This window comes from Ambystoma mexicanum, chromosome 8 (assembly GCF_040938575.1).
Source record: "Ambystoma mexicanum isolate Mex_15411 chromosome 8, UKY_AmexF1_1, whole genome shotgun sequence".
Lineage (NCBI taxonomy): Eukaryota > Metazoa > Chordata > Amphibia > Caudata > Ambystomatidae > Ambystoma > Ambystoma mexicanum.
Window position 1 is genome coordinate 306055016 of NC_090929.1, and position 16412 is coordinate 306071427.

Sequence of the window (16412 nt, forward strand, 5' to 3'; positions counted from 1 at the left end):
CAAACAGTGAGTGATCATGGGAATAATAGCCCAAAACATCTGGAGGGTAAAGGTTGCAGCGCTCTAGGCTTATAGCTCTAACAGTGTGTCTAGGCCCTGGGAGAATGATCTATTGATGTGTTACAGTTGGTTTGCGGTGCAGTGTAACTACATTTTGAACATAGGAACAAATGCATTATTGAGTTGTTTGGAAAATGTGGAAAATAGTACGCTTTAATGGTAGAATTTCATAAGCATTTTCACAAGATCATCCTGAGCTTGACACAGGTATTCGTACAGGTGAATCCATTTACCAGGATGCAGCAGTTCACTATAAAGGGGAAATGGATTTCTTAGGAAGTATCCACAAGTCTCTGCAGAGCTTCAGCAGGACCAAGCACAGAACAAAGGCCAGCTGTGTCGACCTCTGCAGAGCTTCAGCAAGACCAAGCACTGAACAAAGGCCAGCTGTGTCGACCTCTGCAGAGCTTCAGCAGGACCAAGCACTGAACAAAGGCCAGCTGTATCGACCTCTGCAGAGCTTCAGCAAGACCAAGCACTGAACAAAGGCCAGCTGTGTCGACCTCTGCAGAGCTTCAGCAAGACCAAGCACAGAACAAAGGCCAGCTGCGTCGACCTCTGCAGAGCTTCAGCAAGACCAAGCACTGAACAAAGGCCAGCTGTGTCGACCTCTGCAGAGCTTCAGCAGGACCAAGCACTGAACTAAGACCAGTCGGTATTAAGCACTGCATAAAAAGTTCAGCAATGCCATTTCTCGCAAATGACCATCTTTGCATATCTTGGCGGGGTCCAAGGTATCCCCCCACAAAGATAGGAGGGGTGAACATTGTGATGGAGAATTGCACACCTCACATTGAACTACAGACTCCAGACGCAAGCACTTAAAGGAAGGTATTTTTATCTATGGAGGTGCAACATAATTGTCCACAAACTACTGCTTGAATAAGTTCTTGGTCTAGGACAAATGGCACACTTGGAGTCAGTGCAATGATTAATGCCCCGTCTAGTAAAGTGACATTTTGACACCTGTACAATAGGACCAGATTTTATGTTTTTATGGCTCAAATGGTAGCCTCTGGTTGCCCCTTCTTTTGGTGGTGCCACATACGTCCACCTAGAATTTTCTCTAAGTAGAACCGGGCTTAACTGGAGCGCAGACCAGAAGGGCACGGCCACCGTCAGTCGATTCAGATCTTACAGCGAGCAAGACTGACTTCTTGGTGCTTCGCTATTGTGGCTGTTCTCCCAAAAGATACTCACTCCATAATCCAGAAAAGGGATTCTGATCTGCTGGGGATGATCAGATCTGACACACTGACTCCGGGATGGATCGCAGTCGCACAGGCAGGTGGAGACTTCGCCTCTGACAGCACTTCTTGGCAAATCTACTGCAAGGCGTAGGCGGCCGCAAATGCTTCTGCAGAGTTCCAAGAAGACAGAACTAATTATGCTCAGTGTCGATGCCATGCAACACATTTTGGTGAGAATGAGTTCATGTGCTTACCCCACTCTTGTCTGCATGGAGTATTTGAAACAAGTGGGCGGGAGTTCAATCAGGGATTGGAGACGATATTGTGATTTAAGTGTATAAACCATAACCACAAGGTAAACAGGAGGTAACTATTTGAATAAAAGGGGACACAATTATATCTCGAGTTAGAATTTCGTTGTTTTAGTGCTCAATGAAAAGAAATGATGTTTACCTCTTCATTTGTATAGAATCGCTTTCAGTCTGTGTTATTGTTCCATGGATCTTATTATGCAGATCAAACATAATATAGATTTGAATGTTATTTGTAATTCTAAATGAGTATTAGTGTGGGATGCAGGTCTGAGCAGTATGAGCCTAGCGGAGAACACCACGTTTTAAAACATGCATATTCTTCTAACTTACTTGATATAATATTTGCGTGGTTTTACAGTGTATTGTAAGATTGAAATACTAGCGAAAAGAGCCTGTGATGGAAAGATACATTATATAGCACATGAATGTATGGTATTGGTGTTTTGATGTGGGAATGGAATAATTTGAATAAAACTGCACTGATTTAAATACCCCTATTTGATGATCCCAAGTCCAGCTGTGAGAAGAAGGGAACCACTTCTGGGAGCTAGCACAGCTGGAAGGCATGGCTGCCATTCCAGGACCTTGACCACAGGCCATTGTTTCCTGGGACAGCTAGAAACTCATTTCAGCAAGCACCCAAGTCAGGCATGCGCTCGAACACGCACATTGGTTTACATGGAAACATGCACATGCCTTACCCCTTGAATGCTCTTAAGGATGTGTACGTATGCTTCTAATGTCCATGTGCACCTTTTTAGTGTCACAGGATTTATTTTAGAGCGTAATTGCACAGGTTTGGCCAGCCCCCTGACTTATGATATCTCTGAATCAAAAAGTATCTATATTCCAAAATCTACCTCTTGTCTGCCTCTGATAAATGTATCTTACAGGCACTCTTACCCTCAAGAAAGGAGAAAATGAATAGGCACTTGTGGCGCTGGTCTCTTTAATGCTCATTAAAGTCTACAATTGAACTTCATCTTTGTGCCCCATTCCGTTGGATTTCAATTACCTTTCGACCAGGTTTGTTAAAGGCATGGGAATCAGCTGGCTCGCGGTTTACCGTGCCTTTTACCGTCTCAGACCAAAAGTGCTCTGAGCACATCCAACTCGCACACGTGCACATGGTTGTGACCACAATTGTGGCCGCCACATGCAAACATGCAACTTTTATTACAACGAATGCCTATGGCTTCATTCTGTTTTTTTCAATTGTAAAAAAACAGACGGGTGATCCATAGGGTGTATGGTAGGCCCAAAACCAATCAATAAAAAATACTCCAAAAGGGGGTCAATAATAACTGCATGGTTTGCAAGAAAAACAAAGTTTTATTACATGCAAATACGGCCTGGAGTGTCAGTGAGTCACGTAAAACTGAAAACTGAAACAACGTTTCACATGGCCATTTCAAGTTACATCTTTTTTAGTGGAAAACCATAATTCATCATAAGCAAGACATATCAGATACAAGATAATTCCATGTTCCCCTTTGGCTAACACCTATACAAAAATCTAAACATCCCCTGTAGTCCACTCATTGTACATATCAAAATACAACCCCTTACAAGATGACCTAATTGCACAAACAGCAGAGAACACTGTGATGTGATTGGTCCACTATATTCAGGTACATTGTTGCAATAATGGACTCTCCTTATTGATTAAGACAACTTTGGCCAACTCGTGATGTGCATACCCCTGAGAGGACCCAATCAGAGAGTGAATGTGAACAATGAGGTAAACTCCGCCTGGTAATACAATGGCTTCCTCATGAGACCAGGCAATTTGGCACTCCCGAATAGCCTCTTTGACCTTGCAGCTGTATTCTTTTGGCATCACCTCTGGCGACTCCCATCTTATAACACATTACTTCCCCAACACGCCTCCTACCTTATCTCTCTTGGGAACCTGGCGCTTTATAAAAAAAAACACAGTCAAGGCACCGCTCTTGGGGATGAATTTGTCATATTTATTTGCTCAGACACCTGTAGTTCAAATGGACCGGCCCCTTCTCAATGCGTGCAGTATTACTCAGACCCTAGCTCAAACCTTGGCAATGCTAGACACCAGGCCCTGTTCTTGTGAGCTTCATCCTTCATGGCAGCAGCACTAATCTAATTGTCCGACACCAACATTCCATTCTCAGCTCCTGTGAGCTAATCGCCTTACACAATTAACTGCTATCTGCACGTCTCACATTTTCCATAACCTTGGCTGTCTGATCATTCGCTGGGGGGGAAGGATGAATACACTCTAATTAAATGGACAGAGAAAAAGCTCCAACAGGCAGCCTAATTCTCTAACTAGCAAAAGCTGCAACTTCTAATGGGGCCTAATCCAACATAGCAGAACATTTGCTACCGCGGCACACAGCTCTCGTGTTACTAAAGAATAACACTTACCCTATCTCGCTACTGGGTACTTCAGCTACCTGTTCACCTGCTAACAAAAGCTTTCCTGGATATAAAATAAAACTGCATATTCTAAGATGTCTTTAATACAACCAAAGCACAACATCAATCACTAATACTAGCTACAAACAATATTGAGCACGCCCTGGCCCTAACCTCTACATATAATAAGCGACGTTATTACATTGTTGCTCCTTCTTTCATTGTGTAGGGTTCTGTGATGTTCTCTAAAGTGCGCCAACACTAACTACAAAGAACACATGTACAGAACTGCCAAAGCAAATGGCAAAATACTGACACTGCATGACCAGCTCTTCTTGCTAATTCAATTTACGCAGCCTAAACCTCTTTCCACTGCCGGGACGTTGCACTTGCATCCCAACCCTCCCCTTTTAGTTAATTCATTAACTCATCTTACTTCCCTCCCCCTGTAGGAATCATCCTTGAGCACCCATAACTCACACACATGACGTAAGCTTTCTCCTCTCCGGACATATTCTTCTGTGGTACATGTCATAAAGCAGCATCCCCCGTCCTCTGCAAGATCTAGCCAGTGCTGTATATAATTCTCTGGGTCAGGTGGGGGGTAAGAAGTGTCCACAGGGGGCCCAACTGGATGTTCTATCCATACCATCTTGTGCTCTATTTTGCCATTCTATTTCTCTGTCTGTCCACATATTTTAAGAGGGGAGTGGCCTTACCTGCTGTGAGGGTCAGGGACTGTCAGGAGCGTATGTATATATGTCAGAGTGCACACTGTAGTTTGGGGCGACTCGATAGGTAACAGCATATAACAGAAAAAGGGTACATACCAGGCGGATCTTTGTGGAGACAGTTAGTCACAGGAACTTTAGGGGACGGAGCAGGCTGAAAGCAAAGTGACACAGAGAGAAATCGAAGGCAGGCAAATATACTGGGTAACACAGGTTGATCAGAATAAAGGGTGTAGTAGAATAGGATAAGGGTCTCCATGAGATTAGTTAAAGCCCTTGGGATAGGTACCAGGCACATTACTCTTAACAACAATCTGGCAGCAAAGTCATGGGTAAGACGTGCTGATGAGATTGTTGTACTCATTGTAAGGGTAAAGCTGGAGACCATATTCTGAGACAGATACGACTCGAATGAACTAAACTAAGGCAACCAAAATCTTTCCCTTATCTGATCTTAACGGAGAGCAGCCCACTGGTCAACTGTATACGGATACAGAGCTGAGACACAACAGTGGACCAACTTGTAATCAAGATGGAAAGGCAGAGTGGATACAAATAACCAAGTACAGGATAGACAGAGAAAAGAAGCAAAGAGCAGAAACTGTAGAAAGTGGCTGTAGACAGAAGCTATACAAGCACTATTGAGAAGGCACACATCAATGCGGGCATAGTGGAAATCATGGATCAAGAATCAGAACTGGTATCATTTCATGGATTTAGGCAAGGAAAGTTGCCACACATAAACTTGGAAACCTAGTGTTCTAGGAGTATCATGAAACATAAAACCTTAGTCATAAGAAAGGCAGCCGGTCACTGCCAACCCATAGATCATCCAATGCATGGGTCAAGAAACTCAGGGCACTGGTCATAGACTAGACGTCGCTGCAAACTCAGAGCATACGTGGTTCAGAGAACTAAGTACATGAAAGAGCATGTACTTAACTATTGAAAAAAGTATTTGCAAGTAAAGCATGAAACTTGGATTGCAGAGCGACATATGGGGAGCCGCTTTGCCAGAAACAAAGTGAGTCTGTGAGCTGGGCGGGAGGGTGTGCTGTCAGCAAAACAAGGTCTTTAAAAAATTCAGAAGGGACCTTTAGAAAAAGGATTAGCTTTAACAGCAAACAGAACAGAAACTGGAAAGCAGCTACTGCAAGTAGGAGGCAGTAGCCAAATGCGAGATAGCATGAAAAGGTTTAAAAAAACAGCATAAAGCGAAAGCAGCAGGTAAAGGCAGTTGATAGAACATTTGGTAAACCTCAGAGTGAGCTTATGAAGCCCAACAGGATGGAGCTGATTGCAGCCTGAGGCAGCTGTGTCAAATTAATCCCAGTCCAGGTTTCAGTAGCTTGGCCTCTACCCCTCTTGGTAACCTAGCCTGCAGAAGCTTGTAACAGGTGAATGCAATCAGGGTTTCTCCAGCTCGTAGCAGCTTGTTGCAATTAAGTGTATTCAGTATGGTTCTCCCAGCCCTTTGCCAATTGGACAGCATACATCTACCAAAATGCATCAGCTGGTTTAACCCAAAACCAAGAATGGAACATAAAAATAGTTTGGTCCAAAACTGCAGCAATAAAACAGGTGTGATGAATCTGATGATGTCATCACTCCTTTCCCGGCGGTAGCCTCTCCACATGTGGCCAGTGGATGGCAGCTGCTACCTGATCCTGAACCTGGGGGTGGCTATACAAGGGAGGATCACATAAGGATAGGCGACCCTCTGTGGTAAGGACATGCATCATCAGATGAGACATGGCACCCACCTTTCATTTTAGGGATACCTACTCCATACCTCATGCCTTAATGGCATATTTTGATAAACCCCTTGCATACCCTACAAAAGCTGCTTAGAGAACTCATGAACATTTTAAATCTTTTGACATATGTATTGAGAAGAGAGGGCTGCAATTAGCAAGAGTATGAACTATAATGCGCAGTCTAGTGTGTGGGATCATTTGATTGGTCCAGGACACCTTGCAGCCTGTAGGCAGGAGTTTAAATCAGCTACTGTGAGAAGATGGAAGGACCTTCCTTTTCCAAGCATCGGCTTGGAAGCTGGCGAGAGAAGCAACGTGCAGTGAAGAGCAGAGTGTCCTAACCTGGAGGCGAACCCCAAAGGCAGGTCTGTGGAAGCGGCAAGAGAGGGAGCTGACCCTAGAAATCCACATCGGTCAGGCAGACCAAGAGGCAGGTGGAACTGGGGGCCATGGCTGCAGAGCTCTGCCAACAGGAGAAGAAGTGAAGAGGCGAGCTGCGTACCGGCCGCGTGATACAGTGGTGCAGGTTAACAGGAGAAGCACCCAAAGAAGAAGGAAGTTGCGGCAGGAACTCGAAGCCAGGACAGGGTTTGTTCCAATGTGAGGAGCATGAATGCTCTGTGACGCTGACTGGGGAAAACCGCTCGAGACTGGCAGACAGCGAGGTGAGTACCCAAACGAATGCAAGTGGCTTGGGAGAACGCAGAAATATTTGCTGAGCCCGGAACGAGTGAATTCTTTGCCAAGTTTGGGGGGAACAAGTAATCTTCATTGGAATCAGTGTCATCTTCATTGTCACTGTACTTTGCCATAAAGTATCCAGGGGAAGACCCATGCCCAGTTATGTGAAACAAGTGAAAACAGCAGTCTAGGAAACACGTTCAATAGGGGAGCTCTGTAGATATGTCAATTTTGCCACAACAAGGTGTTCCTGGAGGGAGTATAGAGGTACTTTATAAGCACTCTGTGGATCTGTGCTGGGATACAACTGAACACTGCAGATCAGGAAAGTGGTGCATTGGGAAAATTGGGAGAATCTGTCAGACCCTGGATACCATGGCATGCCTCGGAATAGGGCAGAAATGCAGTGTGAAATCAGTGTGTCTCCCTCAGTTTTGGGACACAAGCACATACTGCATTTTAGAAAAGAATGCTTTGCTGGAGCTCCGTTAATGTATACTACCACATGATGAAAGTCTTTCCAGAGGTGCATTGGGGGAATTTTGTCAGTGTGTCAGTAGTGGGATAGCAGTGGATGGAACAGATCGAGCTAATGATGCATTGTGAGAGCTCAGTTACCACAGTTACCACAGTACTGGGTTATAGGTGCATCGAACGGGTTAAGGGGCGGGGACCTTGTGAGAGTTATAAATGCAAAAGGCTTACTATGAGAGGGTTCATGTTTTCTAAAGGACTTTGGGCCTCATTTAGAGTCTGCTGGTCTGGAAACAACGGTGGCGGTAAACTCGCCGCCACCGTTGTTTCCGGACCGGCAGATTACGAGTTCTGCAGGCGGGAGGTGTCACTCCCGCCACGTCTGACCTGGCGGGAGTAACGCCACCCGCCTGCAGACGGAAATGTAAACACCGGCTCTGTCATAGACGGAATCAGTGTTTCCATTGTCCCCATCCCCCTGGAGTCCTATGGGACTCCATGGGAATGGGGATTTACGCAATTCTGCCTCCGGAATTACCGGGTCCCGGGTTTGTAATGCCCCGGTGATTCTGGCAATCACGGAGGCGGTAATTCATTCTAAGTCCGGCAGCAACCTGCCGGTGTTTCCGGCTCAGATAACGCCAGACTTGAAATGAGCCCCATTGAGTATTTTGTAAATAGTATGCATGAAGTTTCACTGACCACAGATACTAACAAGTCATGAGCGTGCCAAATATAAGTTGCTACTGCACTAAATGTACTTACTATCTCTGGACAGATAGCAACGCAATGAAGTCAATTTGCAGAACTTTTTTCAGGAGTAACTTCTTACACCAGGTGTAACCTGTGCTAGCAAAAGTTATGTGCGAGCAACAAAAGGTTGAATGCCTCATTCATAAGACAATTTCCATCTTTTTTATAGACATATAACTTGCACAAATTGAACACCCTAGCTCACTCTATGCCATGAAACTTCAAATTGTACAGGGCCCGATTCATGGAATTATTTGCACGGTTCAAAGTGACTTGCACTGCTGAAAAGTGACTTTGCACCGCCGACACATATCCTGATTCATGGAACTGTGCACAGTGTATTTTTGCAGTGCAAAGTCCGTGCAAAGTCAGTGCATAGTCATTTTTGCAGTACTGCCAGCTGACTGGTCTGCCTTTACTGTCAAGTCTCCAGATAAGGTAATGGAAGTGAGATTATTCTGCACCCTCTTTTTGGGGGCATATAATTTCAGAACCAATGCATTCTCAGATGAGGGTATGCACAACTTCATTCAAAATGAGAGACAGCCACATGTTTTTAGCTTTAATGGCTTCAAGCAGAATCATCTAATGTAGAGGAATCAATACTTTCAATGCGTCTTTTGTCAGGCAAAGACAACCATGACTCAAAGATGTCCAACAATCACAGCCGATTTGCCCACTGATTAGGATGTGTCACAAACCAATTGTAAAAAGTTTAGAGTGATGGGATATTTGGACCACACTGGCCACACTTTCACTGCCTTCCGTTTTATCATCTGTGTGCAGTGTAACATGCAGGCCAGTAGTGGGGGTGAGAGGGTATGATCAGGGTTTGGGTAGTGATAATGTTGGCAGAATCTTAACACAAAGTAAGGGGCACATTACTGTGATTACATGCTCCCTGAACCTCTGTGAACCCAGTATAAACAAACTCAACTCCCATGTGCCCTAGAGTGACCTTATAGTCACAGATGAGGCTTCAGACATGGAGTCATGTGTGCTCGTCCCGGCCAGTCTCATGATCTCTCCCAGACTGCTCACAAAAGCTCTTCAGTGTGGCCTTCTCTATTCATCGTCATCCTCTACAGCAACGCTTTGTTTAAACTGTGTGCTGTAGCACTGCCTGCACTCATGTGACTGCCCGCTGCCTCTTCCAGAAACAGCCCACATGAGAAGAGCATGCCCACGGATAATAATGCAGCAGACATGGCCCAGCAGAAGGCCAAGCTTCCGAATCCAGCACTTCAAGGAACGCATGATTCCGGACATGCGCAGAAGAAACCAGCAGAAAGACAGAGACTGACCAGCAAATCACCCCACAGAAACACTAAGGCAAGTTCTTTTTTTTTTTGTTTAATCATTTTTATTAGGTGAATTCATAGACAGGTAATACAAGTGTATGGTAAACATATGTTGACAATTATACTCTCTTGGAGCATTACGACCATAACAAGTAAGGGAAGTTCTAATGGAGAACGTTCTGCAGGAGGTGCTTATGCATGGTCAAGGTCTTTAGCCTGTGCCTCTCTAATACCGCATTCAAATATTTAAAAAAGCTTTAAGCTAATTAAAGGTTCACCTTGCTTACTTTCAGTGGGTAAAACCTCATATGCCCCAGGAAGACTGCAAGCACCTCAGATACAGCTTCATATGGCCAGGTACATCACATGGCAAGGTGCTGCCGTCATAGTGTCATGTGCAGCCTCAAATGCAGGTGTACGTCAGGTACTCACGTAATGACCTATTAAGCCAAAGCCTGCTGTTGAGCCTCATTATGTGAGCTCTTACTGCTCAGGTTAGCCTCCAGTTGTAGATCATTACCCTTAATTCCTAACCCCCTCCCCTCTAGCCACCAATAATTGTGACCCTTAAAATTCTGACAAAGATTTTCGACCCTCGACCCTCATATATTATTTAATTTCATGTATCATGATATTTCTCCCGCCACTATGCCAGAGGCGGTACTCTTACTGAAATTTGACTCGTCTATTGGTAGACGTTGTCGCATATTCTAGGCCAAGATCCCCTAAGTAGAGCAGGGTAATATATAATTCTATGCTCACCTTACCCTAAGACCCGGCTTCCCTTATCAGCTCCTCCTCTTCTAAAATTCAGCGTGTTGAACATTGCTGTGGGAAATGAGAAAGGGGATGGCCCTTGGAGGAACCACCACCACAGGAAACCATAAGGAGGGATGGCACTGGAATCCCAATGGAATGACACATGTCACAGCTGCATTATCTTAACATCCCAAACTTGTGGCTGTCTAAATGATTATGTGGTTCAAGTTTAGAAATGGTTTAATGTTAGGATGAGTGTCGTAAAAAATGAAATGAGAACCAAGCTAGTGTGCATCCTATGTAGGTAGTGATTCAAGCATGCAGTGCCTTTATCTTAGACCTGCTTACCAAATATATAGATCTGTGTTCATTCTTATGTTCTCATAATGCGGTTTGATTTCATGCATAGTAGCCGGGAACCCGCATTGGCACTATTTATCCCATTCCTCTTTCTCATAGATGTATTCCGAAAGAGTTTAATAGAATATAATGTATATGGGTATTCTAGGTTAACATAATATGCTTTGTGCAATAAGAAACATGTAACTTTCTTATTATGATTTCAACTTATACTGGAAATGAGCATTAGATATGGACACTGGGCCTCATTGTAAGTTTGCCGGTCTGGAAACAAGGTCGCCTGTAAGCTCACCCTTGTTTCCCGACCGGCAAACTACAAGTCTACCTGCCAGAGCCACTGTGCCCAACAGGTCTGACCCTGCCGGGCGCAGCTGCCACGGTAGGCAGACTTGTCACGGGAGCACCAGCACCGTTGTTAACGGTGCCGGTACTGCCGTGACCCCACTCCCATAGAGTCCGATATATGGTAATGGGTATTAACAAAATTACCAGTGCCTGACTTTCCGGCCACCGGACTTTTAATAGCCCGGTGGCACTCGGAAGTCAGGCATGGTCATTTTGTATGGGTCGGGCAGGAACCCGGCGGTAGCACCGGAAGGGTTTCCGCAAAACCCGTAATGAGGCCCACTGTCACTTTTATAATTGTAAATAGGTAGCACAGTAACATGTTTTTCAGTAGCTTCTTTTTCAGAGAATACACATTATTTTGTCTCTGACAATGTCCTTCCTTTTTGGAAAGGGTCATGCTCATATCAAAACCTATGATCGGTTCCTTCTGTGAACACCAAGGCAATTTTTTATTTAAAGTCAAGCAGAGGAGAGAGAGGGGGAGATGGAGGGAGCGATAGAATGCTAGAAAGACAGACCAGGGGAGAGAGAGGAAGAGGTATAAAGGGGAAGAGAAATATAGAGGGAGCGGGAGAAAGAGGCAGAGTTGTAGAGAGATAGGGGGAGAGAAAACCAGACTATACTGACAGAGCGCATGTGTACGAGACTACACTCAAACAGAGAGACGGAGAGAACCCAAGACCACTCAAACACAGGAAGAGGCTGAGAGAGAGCTAGACCAGTTTGACACAGAGAAACAGACTGCACAGACAGGGAAAAACAGTTAAAGTGTACCCGACTGTGCTGAAAGAAAAAGAGAACCGAGAGAGCACACCTGACAATGGAACTGCCACCCCCAGAGACACACAGACTCAAAGTGAAACAGAAAGAAAGAGGGTGCAAAGAGAGAGGGAAGGCACTAGAGTGGAAACAGAAAGAGAGAGAGAGCACTAGATCGACATATGATATCTCAGGTGCCGCTAGAACACTGGAATACATGATCACATTCTCATGGATATGTTATTATTAATATTTATAATGCTTGCATAGCGCCACACGCCCGGAGGCCTCAGGGAGCACATAAAACATATACACAGGAGAGACAAAAAAAGAAAAACAGATGAGGGATAGCCAGAACCGAGAGTCTGACGCCAAAAGAGCACCTAATCAATCCCTTTGTTGAACAGTTGTGTCTTGACTGCTCTCTTAAAATGATTCAGAAAAGGGATAGCCCGTAATGTAGCTGGGAGGTCATTCCAGGCCCTGGGAGCCCATACATCAAACCTGGTTCCCCCAAACTTCTGCAGTTTGAAGCGCGGCTGTAAGATCTTTTTATTATCATTAGACCGGAGCAATCGCCTATATGGCGCAGCTGTAAGTCGGTCCGCAAGATATTGTGGTGCATTACCGGTCTGACATTTATTAGTCTGTGTTAGAGTTTTGTACCCAATTCTATACTTTACTGACAACCAGTGTAGGGATTGTCTGGCCTAGATGACATGATCCTGCCTACCAAGGCCACGAATAGCCTTCACTGCCCCATTCTGGATAGTCTGAAGCTTATGCAGATTAGCCAGGGAAGTACCTGCCAGCAAGCTGTTATACTAATACAGTTTTGAATTGATAAGAGCAGAGGAAAAGAGAGATCTATTATCTTAAGATAGATATGGTCTAATCTGTCTCAAACGTTTGATAACTTAAGCATAGGATGACCACAAGTGAGTAGTGGGTTTCTTCATCGAGAGCTGGGACACCAGGTATACCCTGAGTGTTTTAACACAGGGCGCGCTGCAATCATACAGCCAGCAATCATAAATTGATTGTAACAGCTTTAAAAGTATCTGGGTGTTGTCCACCTAGTTCATATAGCTAACACCTTCGCTATCCAAGGGATCAGAAAGGGGCCTAGTATAGATGTTAAAAAGGGTTGGCGAGAGACAGGAGCCCTCTGGTACCCCACATGTCAGTGAAACAGGACAAGCTTGATAATCGCCCACAGCTACCCTGGCAGAGTGTGGCCCCAAAACAAATTCTATTCAAGCCGCAGCACTCCCTGAAAAACCTTGTGATTTGAACCAGCTTACTAAGAAGCAGCTTCTGATCCACCTGGTCAAAAGAAGCTGGGAGATCAAGCAGCATCAGGAGGGCGGTATTACCATTATCAACGATAACCATGACATGGGGCTTGAGGTCAAGAAGAGCCGTCTCAGTATCATGCTTAGCACGGAAACCAAATTGGCGAGCCCCAAGCAGTTTTTGTTTCTCGATAACCACGGTAAGCAATCCTATCTACGATATTTTATTTTAAAAAAGGAAGGTTAGTAATTGGCTGATAATTACTGGCCACTGCAGAGTCCAGCTTTTCCTTTTTCAAGAGGGGCGTGATCCAAGCCTTCTTAAGACAGTCCGGCACAATGATGCATTAGCAATTTTAGTGATCCATGGAATAAGCAGGCCTAAGTAATCCTTAAGGACATTTGTCAGACAAATATTCCTTTCACAAGAAGTTGGTTTCATACCTTTCACAGTTTTATGGATCTCACTTTCAGTGACCTGTCTAAAGAAGAACTTAAGATGGTCAGCATTGAGAGAACGATGGTCTGGAGGGTTGCCCAGAGCAATGCCAGAGTTTCATATTAATTCAAAACCTTCCAGCCATCACCTCTTTTGCTTTGCTTTATTCACCCTGAGTGGAACTGGTATGCCCAGACATGGATCACGTGCCTGCTGGGCCTAGAGACCCACACTACTCTTCACTGATGATGCCCAATGACACTGAATCATGTCTGGGGATGCTTGTGGTCTTGTGCAGAAGGGATGTGACCAAGTAGTGTGGGCTGGACTGCCCCTCTTGAGGTGGAACCAAGCCTGATTTGCAAATGGTATTTCCCATTTTGCAATGCCTTGGCAGGTGAAGAACCATAGTCTGGAGGGTTGCCCTGGGCAATGCCACAGGTTAAGATTAATTCAAAAACTTCCACCCATCAGCTCTTCCGTTTTGCTTCAGCACTGATAGAGGGACAAAAAGTACCACGAGATACTTCAAAAGGGGGAGTTATACTCCAGAGTTCTAATGGATTGTTGAAGAGTAATAATTTCCTGGTTGATTCGGCTTGCTAGAGGTTGCTGCTTGTTTCTGGGCCTTTTTCCCTTCTAACTCTCTCAAAATCAAAAATAGTTCCATGGAGCTTGATTTGGTATAATATGGCCAAGTTAATGGCTTGTTTGTAGCCAATCAGAGCATTCTTATATGCAGTTATAGTAATAGGACCTGGATTTCTATGCAAAGAACATTCGCAAGTCCTCTTCAGCTTCCTGCACCTAATGACCTCACTGCAAAACCATGTATTTTTCTTTGTCTCAGTTTTTATTATCTTCACTTGTTCGGGTGCCAAGGTGTCAATGGCCCCCGAGATGACCCGCTGAAATTGGTCAACTAGTTCACTAGTTTTAGAGGTGGTTGCCATCTTAGAGAGGCTTGGTGTGACCAGAGCTGCAAAGGCCTCCAGGGTAACATTTTTAAAGTGCCTCATCCTTTTCGTCACCCTGGGATTAATATCAACCTTCTGCGGCTTCGCTGGAATCAGTAGATAGAATAAGATCACATAATGATCAGACCAGGGGCAAGGAGAGGACAATACTGTGGATATATTAATATTGTATGTTAAAACCCAGTCCAACATGTTACCCTCTCTATGTATAGGAACTTTAACATGCTGAGTAAGGCACCGCTGCTACTTCCAAGTCCATACATTGAAAGGCCCTCAAATTAAAATCACCTAACAAAACCAAGTGTAAAGTTGGTTTCATTATGTAGTTAAGTAAGGCAAGCAGTTGGTCCTCAAAATGGGGAGGCGGGAGGGGTTGTGGGGAGGCCTATAGAGAATTAGGAAACTAGTGGATGTGTTATAGTCCATACTCAACTTGACCAATACAGATTCACAGTTGTCTAATGTCATAGTACTGGTGGTATGCATTGTTAGAGTCTCCCTATAAATAAGAGACTCCCCGCCACCTCTAGAACTGGTCTGATCTACCCTAATCATTGTGAAACCACCAGGGGCAGCAAGAATGTATACTTCACTAGTCCCAGAAGGGTACTCTCTCCAAACTATTAATCGAACCAAAGCCAGGGGTGGAGGTATGGCTGTTTCCTATGAATCCAGTTTGAAGGTTTCACTTCTTGAACCCTTAAAATGGGATGATATGTCACAGGTAGGCCACATGACAGCATGGCTCTCACCTACTGCCTTCTTTAAGATATTGGCTGGGTACAGAACCCCTGGCTCAGCTAAGACCTTTTTGGAAAATCGGAACTCCTTTCTTTCACTTGCAGGGATTAAGCACCATGAACTGTTATGTGTTGGTGCCTTTACCATCTGGTTAAATGATTTACCTTCCCCTGATTATTCGGAGCTGTGGGAAATATTAAACAGTCGCAGCTTGAGGCGATTAGATGTATCCCCCGCTCACCAACAGGGCCATTGCTTAGATCCAGTGATCGTTCTTGACTCCGGAGCAACTGTGGTTAACGCCATGTCTGACTCTTGGTCAGATCAATTAGTTAGACTTTTTCTCTTAGCAAAGTTGAAAATCTCAAAGACACATTGTACAGATCTGTTGGGTATTTCGGGCTCCAATTTACAGAATGCTTGGGAATACATTGATGACTCACTGGAAGGTGAAGACATTTTTTCACAGGGGGTGACTATCATGGATTTCATATGAACAGAAATGACACCACTTGTACCACATATTTTAAGGGAACAGTCCAGTACATTGTATTCCACAACATTGGTTCTTTTGAAGAAAAGATATTGTGTATGGAAAGAAAGTGGAGGATGTCAAGAACTGCAACTATGGCCATGGAGGCTAGGATTGCTCTGAACGATTATAAAACAGCTATTTTCAAGGCCAAGGCAGTCTTTCTTCATAATACAATTAGACCAAGAGAACTTTTTTCAGTTATTTCTCTCTCCCGAACAATATCTCTTCAGTCACCGAACCTTCAATAAACCATGCAAATGCATTTAATATGTTCTTTGTGAACAAAGTCGAAGTTATTCGCGATAAGATCAAACAAAAGTCAGCGACAGCTCTGGAATCAGATGACACAACTCCCCCACCCGCCATCACATCCAGATCAGACGTACCTCAGTTTGAATTCAAGTTACTATCAGACAGGAGCATATTGAGTCTTATGCAGAAACTCAAACCCAACAATGATCTGACATTTGAACTTCCAACATGGGTAGCATCCCGCCTGGCTGTAGAAATCACCTCTTTTATGAGCTCATTTTTAATTCAG

General features: G+C 44.4%; 1 protein-coding gene across 1 annotated transcript in view; it reads left to right on the top strand.

Moving 5' to 3' along the window:
- Positions 1-16412, top strand: part of LOC138471861 (microtubule-associated protein futsch-like) — a 291122-nt gene that overhangs the window by 43692 nt on the left and 231018 nt on the right. Inside the window, exon 2 of the mRNA XM_069609720.1 lies at positions 9515-9689. Coding sequence (XP_069465821.1) covers positions 9515-9689 — 175 coding nt within the window. The remainder of the gene's footprint in view (positions 1-9514; positions 9690-16412) is intronic.